The 22,488-nt window shown below is 40.5% G+C and overlaps 1 protein-coding gene across 2 annotated transcripts in view; it reads left to right on the top strand.

Annotated features, from left to right (window-relative positions):
* The window catches only part of ADCYAP1R1 (ADCYAP receptor type I), a 223,570-nt gene that overhangs the window by 178,780 nt on the left and 22,302 nt on the right, over window positions 1–22,488 (top strand). For both annotated transcript variants that reach the window (XM_072154437.1, XM_072154438.1), the window contains exons 6-13: window positions 657–686; window positions 1,014–1,114; window positions 4,352–4,449; window positions 6,533–6,665; window positions 6,987–7,140; window positions 9,943–10,003; window positions 10,978–11,047; window positions 11,778–11,869. In XM_072154437.1, coding sequence (XP_072010538.1) covers window positions 657–686; window positions 1,014–1,114; window positions 4,352–4,449; window positions 6,533–6,665; window positions 6,987–7,140; window positions 9,943–10,003; window positions 10,978–11,047; window positions 11,778–11,869 — 739 coding nt within the window. The remainder of the gene's footprint in view (window positions 1–656; window positions 687–1,013; window positions 1,115–4,351; window positions 4,450–6,532; window positions 6,666–6,986; window positions 7,141–9,942; window positions 10,004–10,977; window positions 11,048–11,777; window positions 11,870–22,488) is intronic.

The raw sequence follows: 22,488 nt of genomic DNA, 5'->3' as shown, positions 1-22,488 counted from the left end.
GTGAACCCCCCCATACAGTAGTGATGCCCCCCATACAGTAGTGATGCCCCTTGGTGCCCCCATACAGTAGTGATGCCCCCCATACAGTAGTGATGCCCCCCATACAGTAGTGATGCCCCCCATACAGTAGTGATGCACCTTGGTGCCCCCATACAGTAGTGATGTCCCCCATACAGTAGTGATGCCCCCCATACAGTAGTGATGCCCCTTGGTGCCCCCATACAGTAGTGCTTCCCCCTATACAGTAGTGATGCCCCTTGGTGCCCCCATACAGTAGTGATGCCCCCCATACAGTAGTGATGCCCCCCATACAGTAGTGATGCCCCTTGGTGCCCCCATACAGTAGTGCTGCCCCCTATACAGTAGTGATGCCCCTTGGTGCCCCCATACAGTAGTGCTGCCCCCCATACAGTAGTGATGCCCCCCATACAGTAGTGATGCCCCTTGGTGCCCCCATACAGTAGTGCTGCCCCCCATACAGTAGTGATGCCCCCCATACAGTAGTGATGCCCCCATACAGTAGTGATGCCCCCCATACAGTAGTGATGCCCCCCATACAGTAGTGCTGCCCCCCATACAGTAGTGATGCCCCCCATACAGAAGTGATGCCCCCTGTATATTGTTCTGGCTGTGACGCTTGTGCCTCCTTCTTGTAGAGTCTCTGCAGGGGATGGAGATGCAGGGAGGTAAGAGGAGACGTCTTCATCTTATTGTCTCATCATTGATAAAAGCCCCAAATCCCCGGAGATGATGAGACTGGAGGATATGGAGGATGATGGTGATGATGATGGTGATGATTGATGATCATGTAACATCCTAAGAGCCAATCATAAAGAGGGGCCATCACCATGTGCTGCAGTGTTGTTACAGTGTACTGTCTGCCACCTCTGGGTGTGATGATGATGGTGTGGATGATGGGTGTGATGATCCTCCCCTGACCTTGCCTCTAGTGATGTGACACGTGGCTCGTTACTTCTCTGTGATATCATCTTATTTCTCTTTCTCGTGCCCAGAGGTCATTAGCCGGAACTGCACCGAGATGGGCTGGTCCGAGCCCTTCCCCCACTACTCCGACGCCTGCGGCTTTGACCTTAATCAGACGGGTCCAGATCAGGTAAGAAAGTCACCAATCCAGGGCTGTAACAGGCACATTGTGGGAATTGCAGCTTTGGTAGTGACTAGAGAAGTAGAAATGAAAAGTAATAACCATCCTGCAGCACCACCTAGTGGCCATTGAGGTTGTTGCTTTTGGTCTTAGTGTAGGAGGAATAACCCACCCTCTACACACAGATAACATCAGAGAAACATTAGAGAAAGATGTTATATCATGTACAATAACCGGACACAACACAGAAGATCTGGAGGAAAGACATTTTATCATAACACTAGGAGAAAGGATTATAATTAAAGGGATGTTCCCTGTTTACAAAGTCCCTGCACCATCCACCCCGGACTCCTCCGAGCAGCCACATCCACCGCAGCTTCCCCAATGTAGGTCACACAGCAAGAAATGACAGACGTTCAGGGATAAAGAGAGCGACAGAGAATAATCACTGACCAACAAGCGGAATGAAGAGAGAACAGACGTAGGGAACATAGGGATCATATAACACCGACATATACATGACAGATGTAGAAGTGTAATAATGTCCTACAGATTAGAGAACTTTTATAATACTCGCATATATGTACAGGAATATAACTACTATAATACTGCCCCCTATGTACAGGAATATAACTACTATAATACTGCCCCCTATGTACAAGACTATAACTGCTATAATACTGCCCCCTATGTACAAGAATATAACTACTATAATACTGCCCCCTATGTACAAGAATATAACTACTATAATACTGCCCCCTATGTACAGGAATATAACTACTATAATACTGCCCCCTATGTACAGGAATATAACTACTATAATACTGCCCCCTATGTACAAGAATATAACTACTATAATACTGCCCCCTATGTACAAGAATATAACTACTATAATACTGCCCCCTATGTACAAGAATATAACTACTATAATACTGCCCCCTATGTACAAGAATATAACTACTATAATACTGCCCCTATGTACAGGAATATAACTACTATAATACTGCCCCCTATGTACAGGAATATAACTACTATAATACTACCACCTATGTACAAGAATATAACTACTATAATACTGCCCCCTATGTACAAGAATATAACTACTATAATACTGCCCCCTGTGTACAAGAATATAACTACTATAATACTGCCCCCTATGTACAAGAATGTAACTACTATAATACTGCCCCCTATGTACAGGAATATAACTACTATAATACTGCCCCCTATGTACAAGAATATAACTACAATAATACTGCCCCCTATGTACAGGAATATAACTACTATAATACTGCCCCCTATGTACAAGAATATAAATACTATAATACTGCCCCCTATGTACAAGAATATAACTACTATAATACTGCCCCCTATGTACAAGAATATAACTACTATAATACTACCCCCTATGTACAAGAATATAAATACTATAATACTGCCCCCTATGTACAAGAATATAACTACTATAATACTGCCCCCTATGTACAAGAATATAACTACTATAATACTGCCCCTATGTACAGGAATATAACTACTATAATACTGCCCCCTGTGTACAAGAATATAACTACTATAATACTGCCCCCTATGTACAAGAATGTAACTACTATAATACTGCCCCCTATGTACAGGAATATAACTACTATAATACTGCCCCCTATGTACAAGAATATAACTACTATAATACTGCCCCCTATGTACAGGAATATAACTACTATAATACTGCCCCCTGTGTACAAGAATATAACTACTATAATACTGCCCCCTATGTACAAGAATGTAACTACTATAATACTGCCCCCTATGTACAGGAATATAACTACTATAATACTGCCCCCTATGTACAAGAATATAACTACAATAATACTGCCCCCTATGTACAGGAATATAACTACTATAATACTGCCCCCTATGTACAAGAATATAAATACTATAATACTGCCCCCTATGTACAAGAATATAACTACTATAATACTACCCCTATGTACAAGAATATAACTACTATAATACTGCCCCCTATGTACAAGAATATAACTACTATAATACTGCCCCCTATGTACAAGAATATAACTACTATAATACTGCCTCCTATATACAGGAATATAACTACTATAATACTGCCCCCTATGTACAGGAATATAACTACTATAATACTGCCCCCTATGTACAAGAATATAAATACTATAATACTGCCCCCTATGTACAAGAATATAACTACTATAATACTGTCCCTATGTACAAGAATATAACTACTATAATACTGCCCCCTATGTACAGGAATATAACTACTATAATACTGCCCCCTATGTACAGGAATATAACTACTATAATACTGTCCCTATGTACAAGAATATAACTACTATAATACTGCCCCCTATGTACAAGAATATAACTACTATAATACTGCCCCCTATGTACAGGAATATAACTACTATAATACTGCCCCCTATGTACAAGAATATAACTACTATAATACTGCCCCCTATGTACAGGAATATAACTACTATAATACTGCCCCCTATGTACAAGAATATAACTGCTATAATACTGCCCCCTATGTACAAGAATATAACTACTATAATACTGCCCCCTATGTACAGGAATATAACTACTATAATACTGTCCCTATGTACAAGAATATAACTACTATAATATTCCCCCCTTTACAAGAATATAACTACTATAATACTGCCCCCTATGTACAGGAATATAACTACTATAATACTGCCCTCTATGTACAGGAATATAACTACTATAATACTGCCCCCTATGTACAAGAATATAACTGCTATAATACTGCCCCCTATGTACAAGAATATAACTACTATAATACTGCCCCCTATGTACAGGAATATAACTACTATAATACTGCCCCCTATGTACAAGAATATAACTACTATAATACTGTCCCCTATGTACAGGAATATAACTACTATAATACTGCCCCCTATGTACAAGAATATAACTACTATAATACTGCCCCCTATGTACAGGAATATTACTACTATAATATTCCCCCCTTTACAAGAATATAACTACTATAATACTGCCCCCTATGTACAAGAATATAACTGCTATAATACTGCCCCCTATATACAGGAATATAACTACTATAATGCTGCTCCCTATGTACAGGAATATAACTACTATAATACTGCCCCCTATGTACAGGTAGAATAGTGATATATACTGTTGTAGCTCTATGATTATACCGCCATTGTGCTGATTGCGTTCTCCTCTCTGCAGGACACGTACTTCCTCTCGGTGAAGGCGCTTTATACTGTGGGGTACAGCACGTCTCTGGTAGCGCTGACCACCGCCATGGTGATTCTGTGTCGCTTCAGGTAATTTGTTACATTGTGTCGTGCTCTCCTGGTTACAGGGGGACACATGTATCTATAGCTCCGCCATACTGTACATGCGTATAATACCACTGACCACAGCAGAGGGGTTATATTTTAGCAAAATGTTAGTATGAGGACATTGATGGGATATTGGGGTAATTTGTGATTTTGCACTTGGTCACTTCTCTCCATGGCAGCTGCAATACTAAGGAAAGCTAAAATAATACCGTATTTAGTGTGTCCTGAATTATCAATACGGAAAGATATCCCCCAAAACAATGTTTCTATATGTATTATGAGAATGGCCACTGCATGGCTGTACATTATAGACAATATGGGGCAGTACTACTCTATGCTAGCACTGTATGGCAGTACATTATAGACAATATGGGGCAGTACTACTCTATGTCAGCACTGTATGGCAGTACATTATACACAATATGGGGCAGTACTACTCCATGTTAGCACTGTATGGCAGTACATTATAGACAATATGGGGCAGTACTACTCTATGTTAGCACTGTATGGCAGTACATTATAGACAATATGTGGCAGTACTACTCTATGCTAGCACTGTATGGCAGTACATTATAGACAATATGGGGCAGTACTACTCTATGTTAGCACTGTATGGCAGTACATTATACACAATATGGGGCAGTACTACTCTATGTTAGCACTGTATGGCAGTACATTATACACAATATGGGGCAGTACTACTCTATGCTAGCACTGTATGGCAGTACATTATACACAATATGTGGCAGTACTACTCTATGTCAGCACTGTATGGCAGTACATTATACACAATATGTGGCAGTACTACTCTATGCTAGCACTGTATGGCAGTACATTATAGACAATATGTGGCAGTACTACTCTATGCTAGCACTGTATGGCAGTACATTATAGACAATATGTGGCAGTACTACTCTATGTTAGCACTGTATGGCAGTACATTATAGACAATATGGGGCAGTACTACTCTATGTTAGCACTGTATGGCAGTACATTATACACAATATGGGGCAGTACTACTCTATGTTAGCACTGTATGGCAGTACATTATACACAATATGTGGCAGTACTACTCTATGCTAGCACTGTATGGCAGTACATTATAGACAATATGTGGCAGTACTACTCTATGCTAGCACTGTATGGCAGTACATTATAGACAATATGTGGCAGTACTACTCTATGTTAGCACTGTATGGCAGTACATTATAGACAATATGGGGCAGTACTACTCTATGTTAGCACTGTATGGCAGTACATTATAGACAATATGTGGCAGTACTACTCTATGCTAGCACTGTATGGCAGTACATTATAGACAATATGGGGCAGTACTACTCTATGTTAGCACTGTATGGCAGTACATTATAGACAATATGTGGCAGTACTACTCTATGCTAGCACTGTATGGCAGTACATTATACACAATATGTGGCAGTACTACTCTATGCTAGCACTGTATGGCAGTACATTATAGACAATATGTGGCAGTACTACTCTATGCTAGCACTGTATGGCAGTACATTATACACAATATGTGGCAGTACTACTCTATGTCAGCACTGTATGGCAGTACATTATACACAATATGGAGCAGTACTACTCTATGTTAGCACTGTATGGCAGTACATTATACACAATATGGGGCAGTACTACTCTATGTTAGCACTGTATGTCAGTACATTATAGACAATATGTGGCAGTACTACTCTATGTCAGCACTGTATGGCAGTACATTATAGACAATATGTGGCAGTACTACTCTATGCTAGCACTGTATGGCAGTACATTATAGACAATATGTGGCAGTACTACTCTATGTTAGCACTGTATGGCAGTACATTATACACAATATGGGGCAGTACTACTCTATGCTAGCACTGTATGGCAGCATTATGCGGTTACTATATGGCGGTGTAACATGAGAAGGACACTATTATGTAACCAATGTGTGATGTGCTGAAATGGGCAGTGGGTGGCGCTATTACTTATCACTGTATAGCAGTATTAATGCTGCACTGAGTATTACTGACGTGATTAACCCCTTGTTACCTCCCGGTCTCAGGAAGCTACACTGCACCAGAAACTTCATCCACATGAACCTGTTTGTCTCCTTCATCCTGCGAGCGATATCCGTGTTCATCAAAGACGAGGTCCTGTACGCCGAGCAGGACAGCAACCACTGCCACGTGTCCACCGTAAGCGCAAGTATATACCGTATACAGTGTCAGACGTCTGTGCAGTGAGGGCATGATGGGAGAAAATGTGGTGTAAAATACTGAAGGGGTTAAAAAACTATGTATAAAAGGGGGAACCTGTCAGCATCTATATTCCAGGATTGTAGCTTCTCAAAGTGCACATTGTATTGTTCTCTACTAACATTCAGGTGGCAGTCCCCTTATGGGAGGAGACTTTCCCTAAGCAGGAGGAGCTTATCTTATTAGTTCCACCCACGAGGATCAAAGCTCAGATAAATAACAATAATCTCTCATTTTTGCTACTTTCTCTCTGATTGGCAGGTGGAATGTAAAGCTGTGATGGTGTTTTTTCACTACTGCGTCATGTCCAACTATTTCTGGCTCTTCATAGAAGGACTTTACCTCTTCACTCTCCTGGTGGAGACGTTTTTCCCGGAACGACGATATTTCTATTGGTACACGATAATTGGATGGGGTATGTACCGCTATACGGGGGGCTATGACCCGCTTAGGTGGTCTGTATATATGTCCTGTGTGATACTGACTGCTGAGCTGTGTATCTAATCCTATCCTGTGTGATACTGCTGAACTGTGTATCTAATCCTATACTGTGTGATACTGACTGCTGAACTGTGTATCTAATCTTCTCCTGTGTGATACTGACTGCTGAGCTGTGTATCTAATCCTATCCTGTGTGATACTGCTGAACTGTGTATCCAATCCTATCCTTTGTGATACTGCTGAGCTGTGTATCTAATCTTATCCTGTGTGATACTGACTGCTGAGCTGTGTATCTAATCCCATCCTGTGTGATACTGTCTGCTGAGCTGTGTATCTAATCCCATCCTGTGTGATACTGTCTACTGAGCTGTGTATCTAATCCTATCCTGTGTGATACTGCTGAACTGTGTATCTAATCCTATCCTGTGTGATACTGTCTGCTGAGCTGTGTATCTAATCCTATCCCTTGTGATACAGTGTATCTAATCCAATCATGTGTGATACTGTCTGCTGAGCTGTGTATCTAATCCTATCCTGTGTGATACAGTCTTCTGAGCCGTGTATCTAATCCTATCCTGTGTGATACTGTCTGCTGAGCTGTGTATCTAATCTTATCCTGTGTGATACAGTCTTCTGAGCCGTGTATCTAATCCTATCCTGTGTGATACTGGCTGCTGAGCTGTGTATCTAATTCTATTTTGTGTGATACAGTCTGCTGAACTGTGTATCTAATCCTGTCCTGTGTGATACTGACTGCTGAGCTGTGTATCTAATCCTATCCTGTGTGATACTGTCTGCTGAGCTTTGTATCTAATCCTATCCTGTGTGATACAGTCTGCTGAGCTGTTTATCTAATCCTATCCTGTGTGATACTGACTGCTGAGCTGTGTATCTAATCCTATCCTGTGTGATACTGTCTGCTGAGCTGTGTATCTAATTCTATCCTGTGTGATACTGTCTGCTTAGCTGTGTATCTAATCCTATCCTGTGTGATACTGTCTGCTTAGCTGTGTATCTAATCCTATCCTGTGTGATACTGTCTGCTTAGCTGTGTATCTAATCCTATCCTGTGTGATACTGACTGCTGAGCTGTGTATCTAATCCTATCCTGTGTGATACTGACTGCTGAGCTGTGTATCTAATCCTATCCTGTGTGATACTGTCTGCTGAGCTGTGTATCTAATCCTATCCTGTGTGATACTGACTGCTGAGCTGTGTATCTAATCCTGTCCTTTGTGATACTTTCTGCTGAGCTTTGTATCTAATCCTCTCCTGTGTGATACAGTCTGATGAGCTGTGTATCTAATCCTATCTGTGTGATACTGCTGAGCTGTGTATCTAATCCTATCCTGTGTTATACTGACTGCTGAGCTGTGTATCTAATTCTATCCTGTGTGATACTGTCTGCTTAGCTGTGTATCTAATCCTATCCTGTGTGATACTGTCTGCTTAGCTGTGTATCTAATCCTATCCTGTGTGATACTGACTGCTGAGCTGTGTATCTAATCCTATCCTGTGTGATACTGACTGCTGAGCTGTGTATCTAATCCTATCCTGTGTGATACTGTCTGCTGAGCTGTGTATCTAATCCTATCCTGTGTGATACTGACTGCTGAGCTGTGTATCTAATCCTGTCCTTTGTGATACTTTCTGCTGAGCTTTGTATCTAATCCTCTCCTGTGTGATACAGTCTGATGAGCTGTGTATCTAATCCTATCTGTGTGATACTGCTGAGCTGTGTATCTAATCCTATCCTGTGTTATACTGACTGCTGAGCTGTGTATCTAATCCTATCCTGTGTGATACTGCTGAGGTGTGTATCTAATCCTATCCTGTGTAATACTGCTGAGCTGTGTATCTAATCATATCCTGTGTGATACAGTCTGCTGATCTGTGTATCTAATCCTATCCTGTGTGATACTGCTGAGCTGTGTATCTAATCCTATCCTGTGTGATACTGACTGCTGAGCTGTGTATCTAATCCTCTCCTGTGTGATACTGTCTGCTGAGCTGTGTATCTAATCCTATCCTGTGTGATACTGTCTTCTGAGCTGTGTATCTAATCCTATCCTGTGTGATACTGACTGCGGAGCTGTGTATCTAATCCTATCCTGTGTGATACTGCTGAGCTGTGTATCTCATCCTATCCTGTGTGATACTGACTGCTGAGCTCTGTATCTAATCCTATCCTGTGTGATACTGTCTGCTGATCTGTGTATCTAATCCTATCCTGTGTGATACTGCTGAGCTGTGTATCTAAGCGCTGGGGTAGGGTCCCCTCTGATCTCCATGAGACATGACATGCGGCTTCTTTGAGGACACTTTCTTTTCATCTTCATCAGAGGAGTCGCTGGATTGGGGGGGCACTTACCTCTCCCCCCTCCCCCGGTGTGCTGTTTCTCTCATGTCGGATCAGACTGAATATGTAATGACCTCGGCAGGAGAAGTCATTGTCACTTTGTCACTTTGTTTCTTACATATCAATCAGAACATCACAAAGTCGTTACAATGTGTCAGCTTCACATTCACAGTGTGCCGCCCCCTGCAGGACGTGGGGGGTCGCTGTGTGATGTCCACGTTCTCTCTGCTATCCTTTTCCTTTAAAACATCTAATAGGTAAAATTTCCAAAATATTGGGTTGTGGGCAGACGGCGGATCCTCGGGGGATGGGGAGGATGTGCAGATGCAGCTCTGATTCCCATGTCACATGATCAGATCATTTGCATATTGTTAGGAAGTGTTGGCTCTGTGATTGACAGCCGCTCCTCTCCCTTAGGCACGCCTCTTATATGTGTCACCATATGGGCCGTCCTACGTCTACACTTCGACAACCAGGGGTAAGTGTCCAGCACATGACACACAGGGGGACTTATAGTATTACAGCTCAGGCTGGGGACTGGACAGGTGATGGACTGGTGCTGGTGCTGGAAGCAGTAACCTTTTTTTTTATTAAATCCATAAGGAAATCTCCCATCAGAACCAATCCTGATAAACCACAGACATTACTCATAGATGCAGGCACTGGGACTGTGATATCTTCTTATATTTGTTATCTATGGAATCCTACCTTCTAAAATCAACTTTTAAAATTATGCTGATGAGTCAAAAGGGCTCTGGGGGTGTTACCAGAGCCCCTCCGTGCTGTAGCTTCACAGGTTGTTACACCTTCTCCCCTTCCGTCACGCTTCCTAAGCACTTCCCTCTGTAATCTCACAAACTGAGAGGGGGAAGTGCTCCTGCACAGTGTAACAGGCTATGAAGCTACAACATGGAAGGACTCTGGTAATGCCCCCCAAAGCCCTTCTGGCTAATCAGCATTATTATTAAAGTTGATTTTAGAAGGAAGGAGGCCATGGATAACAAATATAAGAAGATTACCACAGTCACGGTGCCCGGATCTACAGGAATATGATTATCCCGGAGAAGCTCAGGGGCGGTGCCTAACAGAGATTCTACTTTTAGTCCTCTTTGATTGGCTGTGTCTTGTCTCACCCCCTCGGATCTGGCATACACAGTTGAATTGTTCTTTTCCGTGATGACCTGCACCTGCAAACTTGTCTTCCCCGTGCCGAATACTGGGGGGCAGGGCCAAGGATTGTGGGGGGGGGGGGGGCTAAGACACGGCATGAAGACGTTTTATGTTTTTGTTACATAATATTATAGGACGGCAGTGACTTTATTATGTTTTGTTATTATTCATGATTAGTGTTTATTGTTTTCTTATCCCATGATGTAAGGGGACGGCAGTGACTTTATTATTATGTTTTTATGCTATAGTTACGCAGTTTTAGTTTATTCTCATGTGTTTCAGCTGCTGGGAGATGAATACCAATGTTGCGCTCTGGTGGGTGATCAAGGGTCCGGTCATCGGCTCCATCATGGTGAGTGTCACCTGTGATTGGTCGGATTTCCTAGATCTGTCCTGTGATTCGCTGCCCGTAGTCCCTGGAGAAGGACGTTAGAGGAATACTCATAGGGAAATGCGGAGAAGCTGCTGATGAAGCATGGGAGAGGAAGTGGACAGCGCACCGCCCTGTATAGTGGTCACACCAGGTTACTGCAGATCAGCTCTCATTGATATGAATGGGATGTAGTAACCTGATGTGGCCACCACACAGACAATGGCGCTGTCTGTTTTTTGTTCTATTCTCTCTTTCTCCACATTTTTAATGTAAACTTGTGGAAATTAGAAACCAAACTTTAAAAAACAAAACCCGAAGCCCCTTGCCTTTCATTAGGACGTCTTGTCGGGAAGTTCACCGAATCCTACCGGATGGAGGGAGGAGTCTCCTATCACTGCTCCATGTAACCCGATCTCATGTTGTGTGGTGGCACCGGGGGGAAGGGGGCGGTTTGGGTGCGTCCGGAGACTGTACCTTGTCATGTGCTCAGTAATGAGGAGGGGGTTCACATACTTTCTCCATGCCGGGAATAACGGATCCACAGCTGTGTAATCATCCTGTCACACCTCTGCAGTGTCGCTACAATGTCTCAGTGACCTCGATCTTGTTATATCCTCGATACATCATCAGAATGTGATAATAAGTTTCCAAGAGACGTCCAAAAAATGCAACATTGTTTCCTGATTTCAATTCTCACTTTGTCCAACAGATCAACTTCGTCCTGTTTGTGGGAATAATAATCATATTAGTGCAGAAGCTCCAATCCCCCGACATCGGAGGCAACGAGTCCAGTATATACCTGTAAGTACAGAGATGTGATTATCATAATACCCAGGTTATACCAACTGCTGTATACACATCATTATATACAGAGTTTCCCCAGGTTATACCGGCTGTACATATATCATTATATACAGGAGATCCCCAGGTTATACCGGCTGTACATATATCATTATATACAGGAGATCCCCAGGTTATACCAGCTGTACATATATCATTATATACAGGAGATCCCCAGGTTATACCGGCTGTACATATATCATTATATACAGGAGATCCCCAGGTTATACTGGCTGTACATATATCATTATATACAGGAGATCCCCAGGTTATACTGGCTGTACATATATCATTATATACAGGAGATCCCCAGGTTATACCGGCTGTACATATATCATTATATACTGGAGATCCCCAGGTTTTACCGGCTGTACATATATCATTATATACAGGAGATCCCCAGGTTATACCGGCTGTACATATATCACTATATACAGGAGATCCCCAGGTTATACCGGCTGTACACATATCATTATATACAGGAGATCCCCAGGTTATACCGGCTGTACATATATCATTATATACAGGAGATCCCCAGGTTATACCGGCTGTACATATATCATTATATACAGGAGATCCCCAGGTTATACCGGCTGTACATATATCATTATATACAGGAGATCCCCAGGTTATACCGGCTGTACATATATCCTTATATACAGGGGATCCCCAGGTTATACCGGCTGTACATATATCATTATATACAGGAGATCCCCAGGTTATACCGGCTGTACATATATCATTATATACAGGAGATGCCCAGGTTATACCGGCTGTACATATATCATTATATACAGGAGATCCCCAGGTTATACCGGCTGTACATATATCATTATATACAGGAGATCCCCAGGTTATACCGGCTGTACATATATCATTATATACAGGAGATCCCCAGGTTATACCGGCTGTACATATATCATTATATACAGGAGACCCCCAGGTTATACCGGCTGTACATATATCATTATATACAGGAGATCCCCAGGTAATACCAGCTGTACATATATCATTATATACAGGAGATCCCCAGGTAATACCAGCTGTACATATATCATTATATACAGGAGATCCCCAGGTAATACCAGCTGTACATATATCATTATATACAGGAGATCCCCAGGTTATACCGGCTGTACATATATCATTACATACAGGAGATCCCCAGGTTATACCGGCTGTACATATATCATTATATACAGGAGATCCCCAGGTTATAGCGGCTGTACATATATCATTATATACAGGAGATCCCCAGGTTATACCGGCTGTACATATATCATTATATACAGGAGATCCCCAGGTTATACCGGCTGTACATATATCATTATATACAGGAGATCCCCAGGTTATACCGGCTGTACATATATCATTATATACAGGAGATCCCCAGGTTATACCGGCTGTACATATATCATTATATACAGGAGATCCCCAGGTAATACCAGCTGTACATATATCATTATATACAGGAGATCCCCAGGTTATACCGGCTGTACATATATCATTATATACAGGAGATCCTCAGGTTATACCGGCTGTACATATATCATTATATACAGGAGATCCCCAGGTTATACCGGCTGGACATATATCATTATATACAGGAGATCCCCAGGTTATACCGGCTGTACATATATCATTATATACAGGAGATCCCCAGGTTATACCGGCTGTACATATATCATTATATACAGGAGATCCCCAGGTTATACCGGCTGTACATATATCATTATATACAGGAGATCCCCAGGTTATACCGGCTGTACATATATCATTATATACAGGAGATCCTCAGGTTATACCGGCTGTACATATATCATTATATACAGGAGATCCCCAGGTTATACCGGCTGGACATATATCATTATATACAGGAGATCCCCAGGTTATACCGGCTGTACATATATCATTATATACAGGAGATCCCCAGGTTATACCGGCTGTACATATATCATTATATACAGGGGATCCCCAGGTTATACCAGCTGTACATATATCATTATATACTGGAGATCCCCAGGTTATACCGGCTGTACATATATCATTATATACAGGAGATCCCCAGGTTATACCGGCTGTACATATATCATTATATACAGGAGATCCCCAGGTTATACCGGCTGTACATATATCATTATATACAGGAGATCCCCAGGTTATACCGGCTGTACATAGATCATTATATACAGGAGATCCCCAGGTTATAGCGGCTGTACATATATCATTATATACAGGAGACCCCCAGGTTATACCGGCTGTACATATATCATTATATACTGGAGATCCCCAGGTTATACCGGCTGTACATATATCATTATATACAGGAGATCCCCAGGTTATACCGGCTGTACATATATCATTATATACAGGAGATCCCCAGGTTATACCGGCTGTACATATATCATTATATACAGGAGATCCCTAGGTTATACCGGCTGTACATATACCATTATATACAGGAGATCCCTAGGTTATAGCGGCTGTACATATATCATTATATACAGGGGATCCCCAGGTTATACCGGCTGTACATATATCATTATATACAGGAGATCCCCAGGTTATACCGGCTGTACATATATCATTATATACAGGAGATCCCCAGGTTATACCGGCTGTACATATATCATTATATACAGGAGATCCCCAGGTTATACCGGCTGCACATATATCATTATATACAGGAGATCCCCAGGTTATACCGGCTGTATATATTTGTGCTGAGTCATGTGACCCTCTAGCAGGTGATATGTTGTGTATTCTGAGCTTATTATGTCAGAGCCTTGTCAGTCTTCATCATAATTACAGTTGCTTGCACCTTATGTGAGCTGTCATTCCGTTACAGTGTGACAGGTGAGGCAAAGGTAGTTATTCATTGTTATTCCCAGCTCATTAGTGAGATATAGTGATGGATATGTCAGAAAATTAGAGATAATTTCAACTTTTTGTTAACCCTTAAAGGGGACTCTGATAAATTTGTGGCACAGACTATACTGAAAAGCTGAGTATAAGTAGATGCGAAGCTGCAGTACCAGGTACAGCCACACAATTGTGTGCAGCGCTCTAATGTATCCAATGATCAAACATGGATGATGAGGATCATCCACCTCAGGGTTCACTAGCGCCCGATACCACAACCAACTGCACAGACTGCAGGTCAAATAATGGGGGTGGGGGGGGGAGTGTCACAGAGACCTGGTCATTACTGTCATCAATCACTAAGAACGTGCTGAGGAATGAGAAACCACCAGACACTTCTATAATACTGCCCCCTATGTACAGGAATATAACTACTATAATACTGCCCCTATGTACAAGAATATAACTACTATAATACTGCCCCCTATGTACAGGAATATAACTACTATAATACTGCCCCCTATGTACAGGAATATAACTACTATAATACTGCCCCCTATGTGCAGGAATATAACTACTATAATACTGCCACCTATGTACAAGAATATAACTACTATAATACTGCCCCCTATGTACAAGAATATAACTACTATAATACTGCCCCCTATGTACAAGAATATAACTACTATAATACTGCCCCCTATGTACAGGAATATAAATACTATAATACTGCCCCCTATGTACAAGAATATAACTACTATAATACTGCCCCCTATGTACAGGAATATAACTACTATAATACTGCCCCCTATGTACAAGAATATAACTACTATAATACTGCCCCCTATGTACAAGAATATAACTACTATAATACTGCCCCCTATGTACAAGAATATAACTACTATTATACTGCCCCCTATGTACAGGAATATAAATACTATAATACTGCCCCTATGTACAGGAATATAACTACTATAATACTGCCCCCTATGTACAGGAATATAACTACTATAATACTGCCCCCTATGTACAAGAATATAACTACTATAATACTGCCCCCTATGTACAGGAATATAACTACTATAATACTGCCCCCTATGTACAAGAATATAACTACTATAATACTGCCCCCTATGTACAAGAATATAACTACTATAATACTGCCCCCTATATACAGGAATATAATTACTATAATACTGCCCCCTATGTACAAGAATATAACTACTATAATACTGCCCCTATGTACAAGAATATAACTACTATAATACTGCCCCCTATGTACAAGAATATAACTACTATAATACTGCCCCTATGTACAAGAATATAACTACTATAATACTGCCCCTATGTACAAGGATATAACTACTATAATACTGCCCCCTATGTACAGGAATATAACTACTATAATACTGCCCCCTATGTACAAGAATATAACTACTATAATACTGCCCCCTATGTACAGGAATATAACTACTATAATACTGCCCCCTATGTACAGGAATATAACTACTATAATGAGAGGGAAACAGGTATAAGCGCTCACACACCTGGACATGTAGTCTGTAATCCAGTCTCCACTCCTCTGGGATGCAAGAGAGCCTAGTCCGCCGGCCACGGACACAAATAGTGAAAATTCAAATTCAAGAAATAGCTCAGCATCAGTAGTAAAAATCCATTCTTCTTTATTTCATTTAAATTAAAAAGTCCATAGCAAAGACCAACGCGTTTCAGGAGAATAATCTCCCTTAATCATGGTAACATTTTGCTCAATGCACAACCATATTTAAAAGAAAAGAGGACTGACATGGGCGGGTACATGGGCGGGTACATGGGCGGGTACACGGGCGAGTACATGGGTGGGTACATGGGCGGGTACACCCAAGTCTGGACATCACTTCCTCTTTACACAGCAGATACAATTACAAATACACAGTGGATACAATTGTCATTACAAAACATTTTATACATTTCTTTAAAAAATCATCATAAGGTCTTCCCTGAAATTCATACCTGAGGGGATCCTAGTGTTTAAATTCATAATCCAATAAGCCTCTCTTTTTCTTAATGCTTTTAGCCAGTCACCACCTCTTTCTGGTCGGTTAACCCTCTCTACACCAAAGAATTTCAAAAAATTTGTTGTTCTATTGTGTTTTTCTACAAAGTGCTTTGTCGCCCCTGATATTCCCTTACTTTTCTTTGACACATCCCCTATATGTTCACTTATTCTGTCCTTTATTTTTCTTTTTGTGCTGCCCACATATTTTATGCAGCATGCTGTGCATTCAATGACATAAATCGCATAGTCTGAAGTCTGAATTGCAATTAATGAATGTTTCAATATCAAAGGATCTGTCATTGCTTTTCACAGTGTTACATTTTTTGGCATATGCGCACATATTGCACCTACTCCCATGACAAGGAAAAAAGCCCTTCTGTGAGAGCCAAATTTTTTTGTTTTTTTGTTCTTTGTAAAGACTAGGGGACACTATGCTTCCAATGGTTCTACCTCGCCTGGCTACAAATTGCACTCCCTCCTTTAAGATAGTTCGTAATTTTATGTCACTATTTAGCATTGGCAGATATTTTTTTACTATATTACACACTTGCCCATAGTTGCTGTTAAAATTTGTTGAAAAGGTGATTTTTTCCTTTTTTTGTTTTTTTCTTATTGCACCCTGTTCAGACTCTAATAAAGTGCTTCTGGGAACAGTGTCTATGCGTTTTTTTGCTTCCTCAATATGCCATCGCTTGTACCCTCTAGACTTTAAATTTTGGGCTAATTTCTCACATTCTACTTGAAAAACCTTATCTTCAGTGCAGTTTCTTTTTAGTCTGTGCATCTGACCTAGTGGGATTGCTTTTATCGTGTGGCTCGGATGACAGCTATCAGCCTGTAAAATTGAATTGACTGCTTGTGGTTTACTGTATGTCTCTGTGAGGATTGATCTGCATTTAGGATCTCCTGTGAGGAGCAGATCCAAAAATGATATCTTATCCTTTGCCATATCTCCTGTGAACACCAGATTGCAGGAATTATTATTAATATATTGCCTGAATGAACTTATTCTGTCCTCTGGTCCCTTCCAAATAATGAGGATGTCATCCATGAATCTGCCATACCATAGTATATCACCTATAAAAGGGTTGGCAGATCCATAGATGACACCCTCCTCCCACCAGGACATATATAGATTAGCTATTGATGGACTGAATTTTGACCCCATCGGGGCTCCCTCTGTTTGTGTGATATCTTGGAGGGCAAAGTGCAATAAGATGATCTGACATTGTCCATTTCTCCACGGAACTTTTCTGGAAGTGTGATTCTCATTTAATTATCCTTCTTCATATTGAACTGTGTTCACATTGGACGCTTTTCTCAACATGGCAGATGTGGTGTCAAATGACTCTGATATGAATAATGTATTTAATACGGACTTAGAAGCACGTTTTTCTAAACTTACAAAGATGTTTAATGATCGGACAAATGAAGAAACAAATGTTTGTAGAACTGAATTAATGAAACTAGAAAAACTGCTGGTATCGGAACAGAGGATCTGGTGGGACCATCATACCCTTAAAAAATATATTGAAAAGAGCATGATCCCACGTGGACTTCATCTAAGAAAAATGCCAACTTTCATATATTCTGACGAATTTAAAAACTCATGGTTTACTATCTTGAGCGAATGCTCTATGAAACTAATGCATCTTATTGTGGAACATGAGGAAATAAAAATGGAAGAACTAAAACTTAATATACAAGATTTAAGACAAAATGTGGGAAAATACTCAGACACTGCAGAGTATAAAGATCTAAACTCCAACATCATGAAAAATCTTCAACATCTGGAGCAGACGATCATGGATACCAAAAGCCGCAAGTATCAGAGAGATATTAATGATTATGCCACAAATACAGTATATGAGTGGAAAAGAAAAGAACAGAGGGGACGTTTAAGATCTATTTTGAGGAAACCTAGGGAAAAACATGTGTCCTTTACATCATCAGAGTTGGAGACATCGGACTCAAATGTTGATTTATCCGATAATGACAATGCTAGTAAAAAGAATAAAAAACAACAAAAAAATAAACAGGCATCAAAAAACGGAGGAGAGGTGGCAGAAGATGGAGGAGGTCGAAGGTATACTACAAGGAAAACCACTATCCAATCAAACCAAGCCCAAACCAAACAACTTAAATATGGACTGTGTGAACAATGTCATAAACTTGTCTGCCACGGTTTTGAATGAATATCAGATAGAGGTTCTAAACAAGGGCTTGGGGTTTGTTCCCACTAATACGTTTAACATGTTTGACACCCTGATGGATTTAAATAAATTTATTAGGTTATTAACCATAAAAAGACATTTTTTTGATGATGAATGTGCAAGCAATAATATGCCGGTTGAGGTGTCAAACATGCCAAATGAATATGCGGATATGCTGTTTGCAGAACAGAATACTTTATGTGACTTACAAGATCTATCTAGGTTGAATACTGATACTGCCCCTCTAACTCCAGGTATTCTAATGACTCCCAACCCCCACTTCTATCCCATCAAGTCTAGAGCTTCTGTTCTGGAGGACTTTCATGCTCTGATTGAGGGAGAGCTGAGAGACCTACATGAGCAGAACCTAAAGACTGATACAATTCCATCTAGGAATTTAACTAAGAAACAAAGTGTTGCCTTGTATGACATAAAGAGGAATCCTAATATTGTAGTCCGCAGTGCGGATAAGGGGGGTGCAGTGGTCATTTTAGATGCTAAATTATATGAGAAGATTGTATACACAATGCTTGATAGAGAGTCTACCTACAGAAAGCTTAAAGAAGACCCAGTAGAGTCTTTTTCAGAGCATCTTCTGAGATTGTTAGAGGAGGGTAAAGCTCTAGGAGTTTTTCCCAAAAAGAAGCTAATTTTTTGTTTAATAAAAACCCCATCACACCTATCTTTCATGGATTGCCAAAAATCCACAAACCTGTTTTCCCACCTCCGCTAAGACCCATTATTGCGGGTATTGGCTCCCTGAATGAGGGGCTGAGTAACTGGGTGGATTTGCACCTTCAGCCCCTTGTTCAGAGAGCCCCTGGATATTTAAGAGATACAACATCTGTACTTCAGGCAATGCGCAATATTGCGTGGGATGAGGGATGCAGGTGGGTGACTTGTGATGTCACAGCTTTATACTCCTGCATCCCCCATCACCTGGCTATGGAAGCACTCAAACACCACCTATACAAATACAGTGGGTATGAGAATAATTTGAAGGAGTTTCTTTTGTCAGCTGTATTCCACTTGTTTCAGACTAACTACTCTTGCTTTAATGGTGATTTTTTCCTACAAACAGAGGGAGCCCCGATGGGGTCAAAATTCAGTCCATCAATAGCTAATCTATATATGTCCTGGTGGGAGGAGGGTGTCATCTATGGATCTGCCAACCCTTTTATAGGTGATATACTATGGTATGGCAGATTCATGGATGACATCCTCATTATTTGGAAGGGACCAGAGGACAGAATAAGTTCATTCAGGCAATATATTAATAATAATTCCTGCAATCTGGTGTTCACAGGAGATATGGCAAAGGATAAGATATCATTTTTGGATCTGCTCCTCACAGGAGATCCTAAATGCAGATCAATCCTCACAGAGACATACAGTAAACCACAAGCAGTCAATTCAATTTTACAGGCTGATAGCTGTCATCCGAGCCACACGATAAAAGCAATCCCACTAGGTCAGATGCACAGACTAAAAAGAAACTGCACTGAAGATAAGGTTTTTCAAGTAGAATGTGAGAAATTAGCCCAAAATTTAAAGTCTAGAGGGTACAAGCGATGGCATATTGAGGAAGCAAAAAAACGCATAGACACTGTTCCCAGAAGCACTTTATTAGAGTCTGAACAGGGTGCAATAAGAAAAAAACAAAAAAAGGAAAAAATCACCTTTTCAACAAATTTTAACAGCAACTATGGGCAAGTGTGTAATATAGTAAAAAAATATCTGCCAATGCTGAATAGTGACATAAAATTACGAACTATCTTAAAGGAGGGAGTGCAATTTGTAGCCAGGCGAGGTAGAACCATTGGAAGCATAGTGTCCCCTAGTCTTTACAAAGAACAAAAAAACAAAAAAATTTGGCTCTCACAGAAGGGCTTTTTTCCTTGTCATGGGAGTAGGTGCAATATGTGCGCATATGCCAAAAAATGTAACACTGTGAAAAGCAATGACAGATCCTTTGATATTGAAACATTCATTAATTGCAATTCAGACTTCAGACTATGCGATTTATGTCATTGAATGCACAGCATGCTGCATAAAATATGTGGGCAGCACAAAAAGAAAAATAAAGGACAGAATAAGTGAACATATAGGGGATGTGTCAAAGAAAAGTAAGGGAATATCAGGGGCGACAAAGCACTTTGTAGAAAAACACAATAGAACAACAAATTTTTTGAAATTCTTTGGTGTAGAGAGGGTTAACCGACCAGAAAGAGGTGGTGACTGGCTAAAAGCATTAAGAAAAAGAGAGGCTTATTGGATTATGAATTTAAACACTAGGATCCCCTCAGGTATGAATTTTAGGGAAGACCTTATGATGATTTTTTAAAGAAATGTATAAAATGTTTTGTAATGACAATTGTATCCACTGTGTATTTGTAATTGTATCTGCTGTGTAAAGAGGAAGTGATGTCCAGACTTGGGTGTACCCGCCCATGTACCCGCCCATGTACCCGCCCATGTACCCGCCCATGTCAGTCCTCTTTTCTTTTAAATATGGTTGTGCATTGAGCAAAATGTTACCATGATTAAGGGAGATTATTCTCCTGAAACGCGTTGGTCTTTGCTATGGACTTTTTAATTTAAATGAAATAAAGAAGAATGGATTTTTACTACTGATGCTGAGCTATTTCTTGAATTTGAATTATAACTACTATAATACTGTCCCCTATGTACAGGAATATAACTACTATAATACTGCCCCCTATGTACAAGAATATAACTACTATAATACTGCCCCTATGTACAAGAATATAACTACTATAATACTGCCCCCTATGTACAGGAATATAACTACTATAATACTGCCCCCTATGTACAGGAATATAACTGCTATAATACTGCCCCCTATGTACAGGAATATAACTACTATAATACTGCCCCCTATGTACAGGAATATAACTACTATAATACTGCCCCCTATGTACAAGAATATAACTACTATAATACTGCCCCCTATGTACAAGAATATAACTACTATAATACTGCCCCTATGTACAAGAATATACCTACTATAATACTGCCCCCTATGTACAAGAATATAACTACTATAATACTGCCCCCTATGTACAAGAATATAACTACTATAATACTGCCCCTATGTACAAGAATATAACTACTATAATACTGCCCCCTATGTACAGGAAAATAACTACTATAATACTGCCCCCTATGTACAGGAATATAACTGCTATAATACTGCCCCCTATGTACAAGAATATAACTATTATAATACTGCCCCCTATGTACAGGAATATAACTACTATAATACTGCCCCCTATGTACAGGAATATAACTGCTATAATACTGCCCCCTATGTACAGGAATATAACTACTATAATACTGCCCCCTATGTACAGGAATAGAACCACTATAATACTGCCCCCTATGTACAGGAATATAACTACTATAATACTGCCCCCTATGTACAGGAA

Source organism: Engystomops pustulosus, chromosome 5 (assembly GCF_040894005.1).
Source record: "Engystomops pustulosus chromosome 5, aEngPut4.maternal, whole genome shotgun sequence".
NCBI classification, from domain to species: domain Eukaryota; kingdom Metazoa; phylum Chordata; class Amphibia; order Anura; family Leptodactylidae; genus Engystomops; species Engystomops pustulosus.
This window is presented reverse-complemented; position numbering and strand designations above follow the sequence as displayed.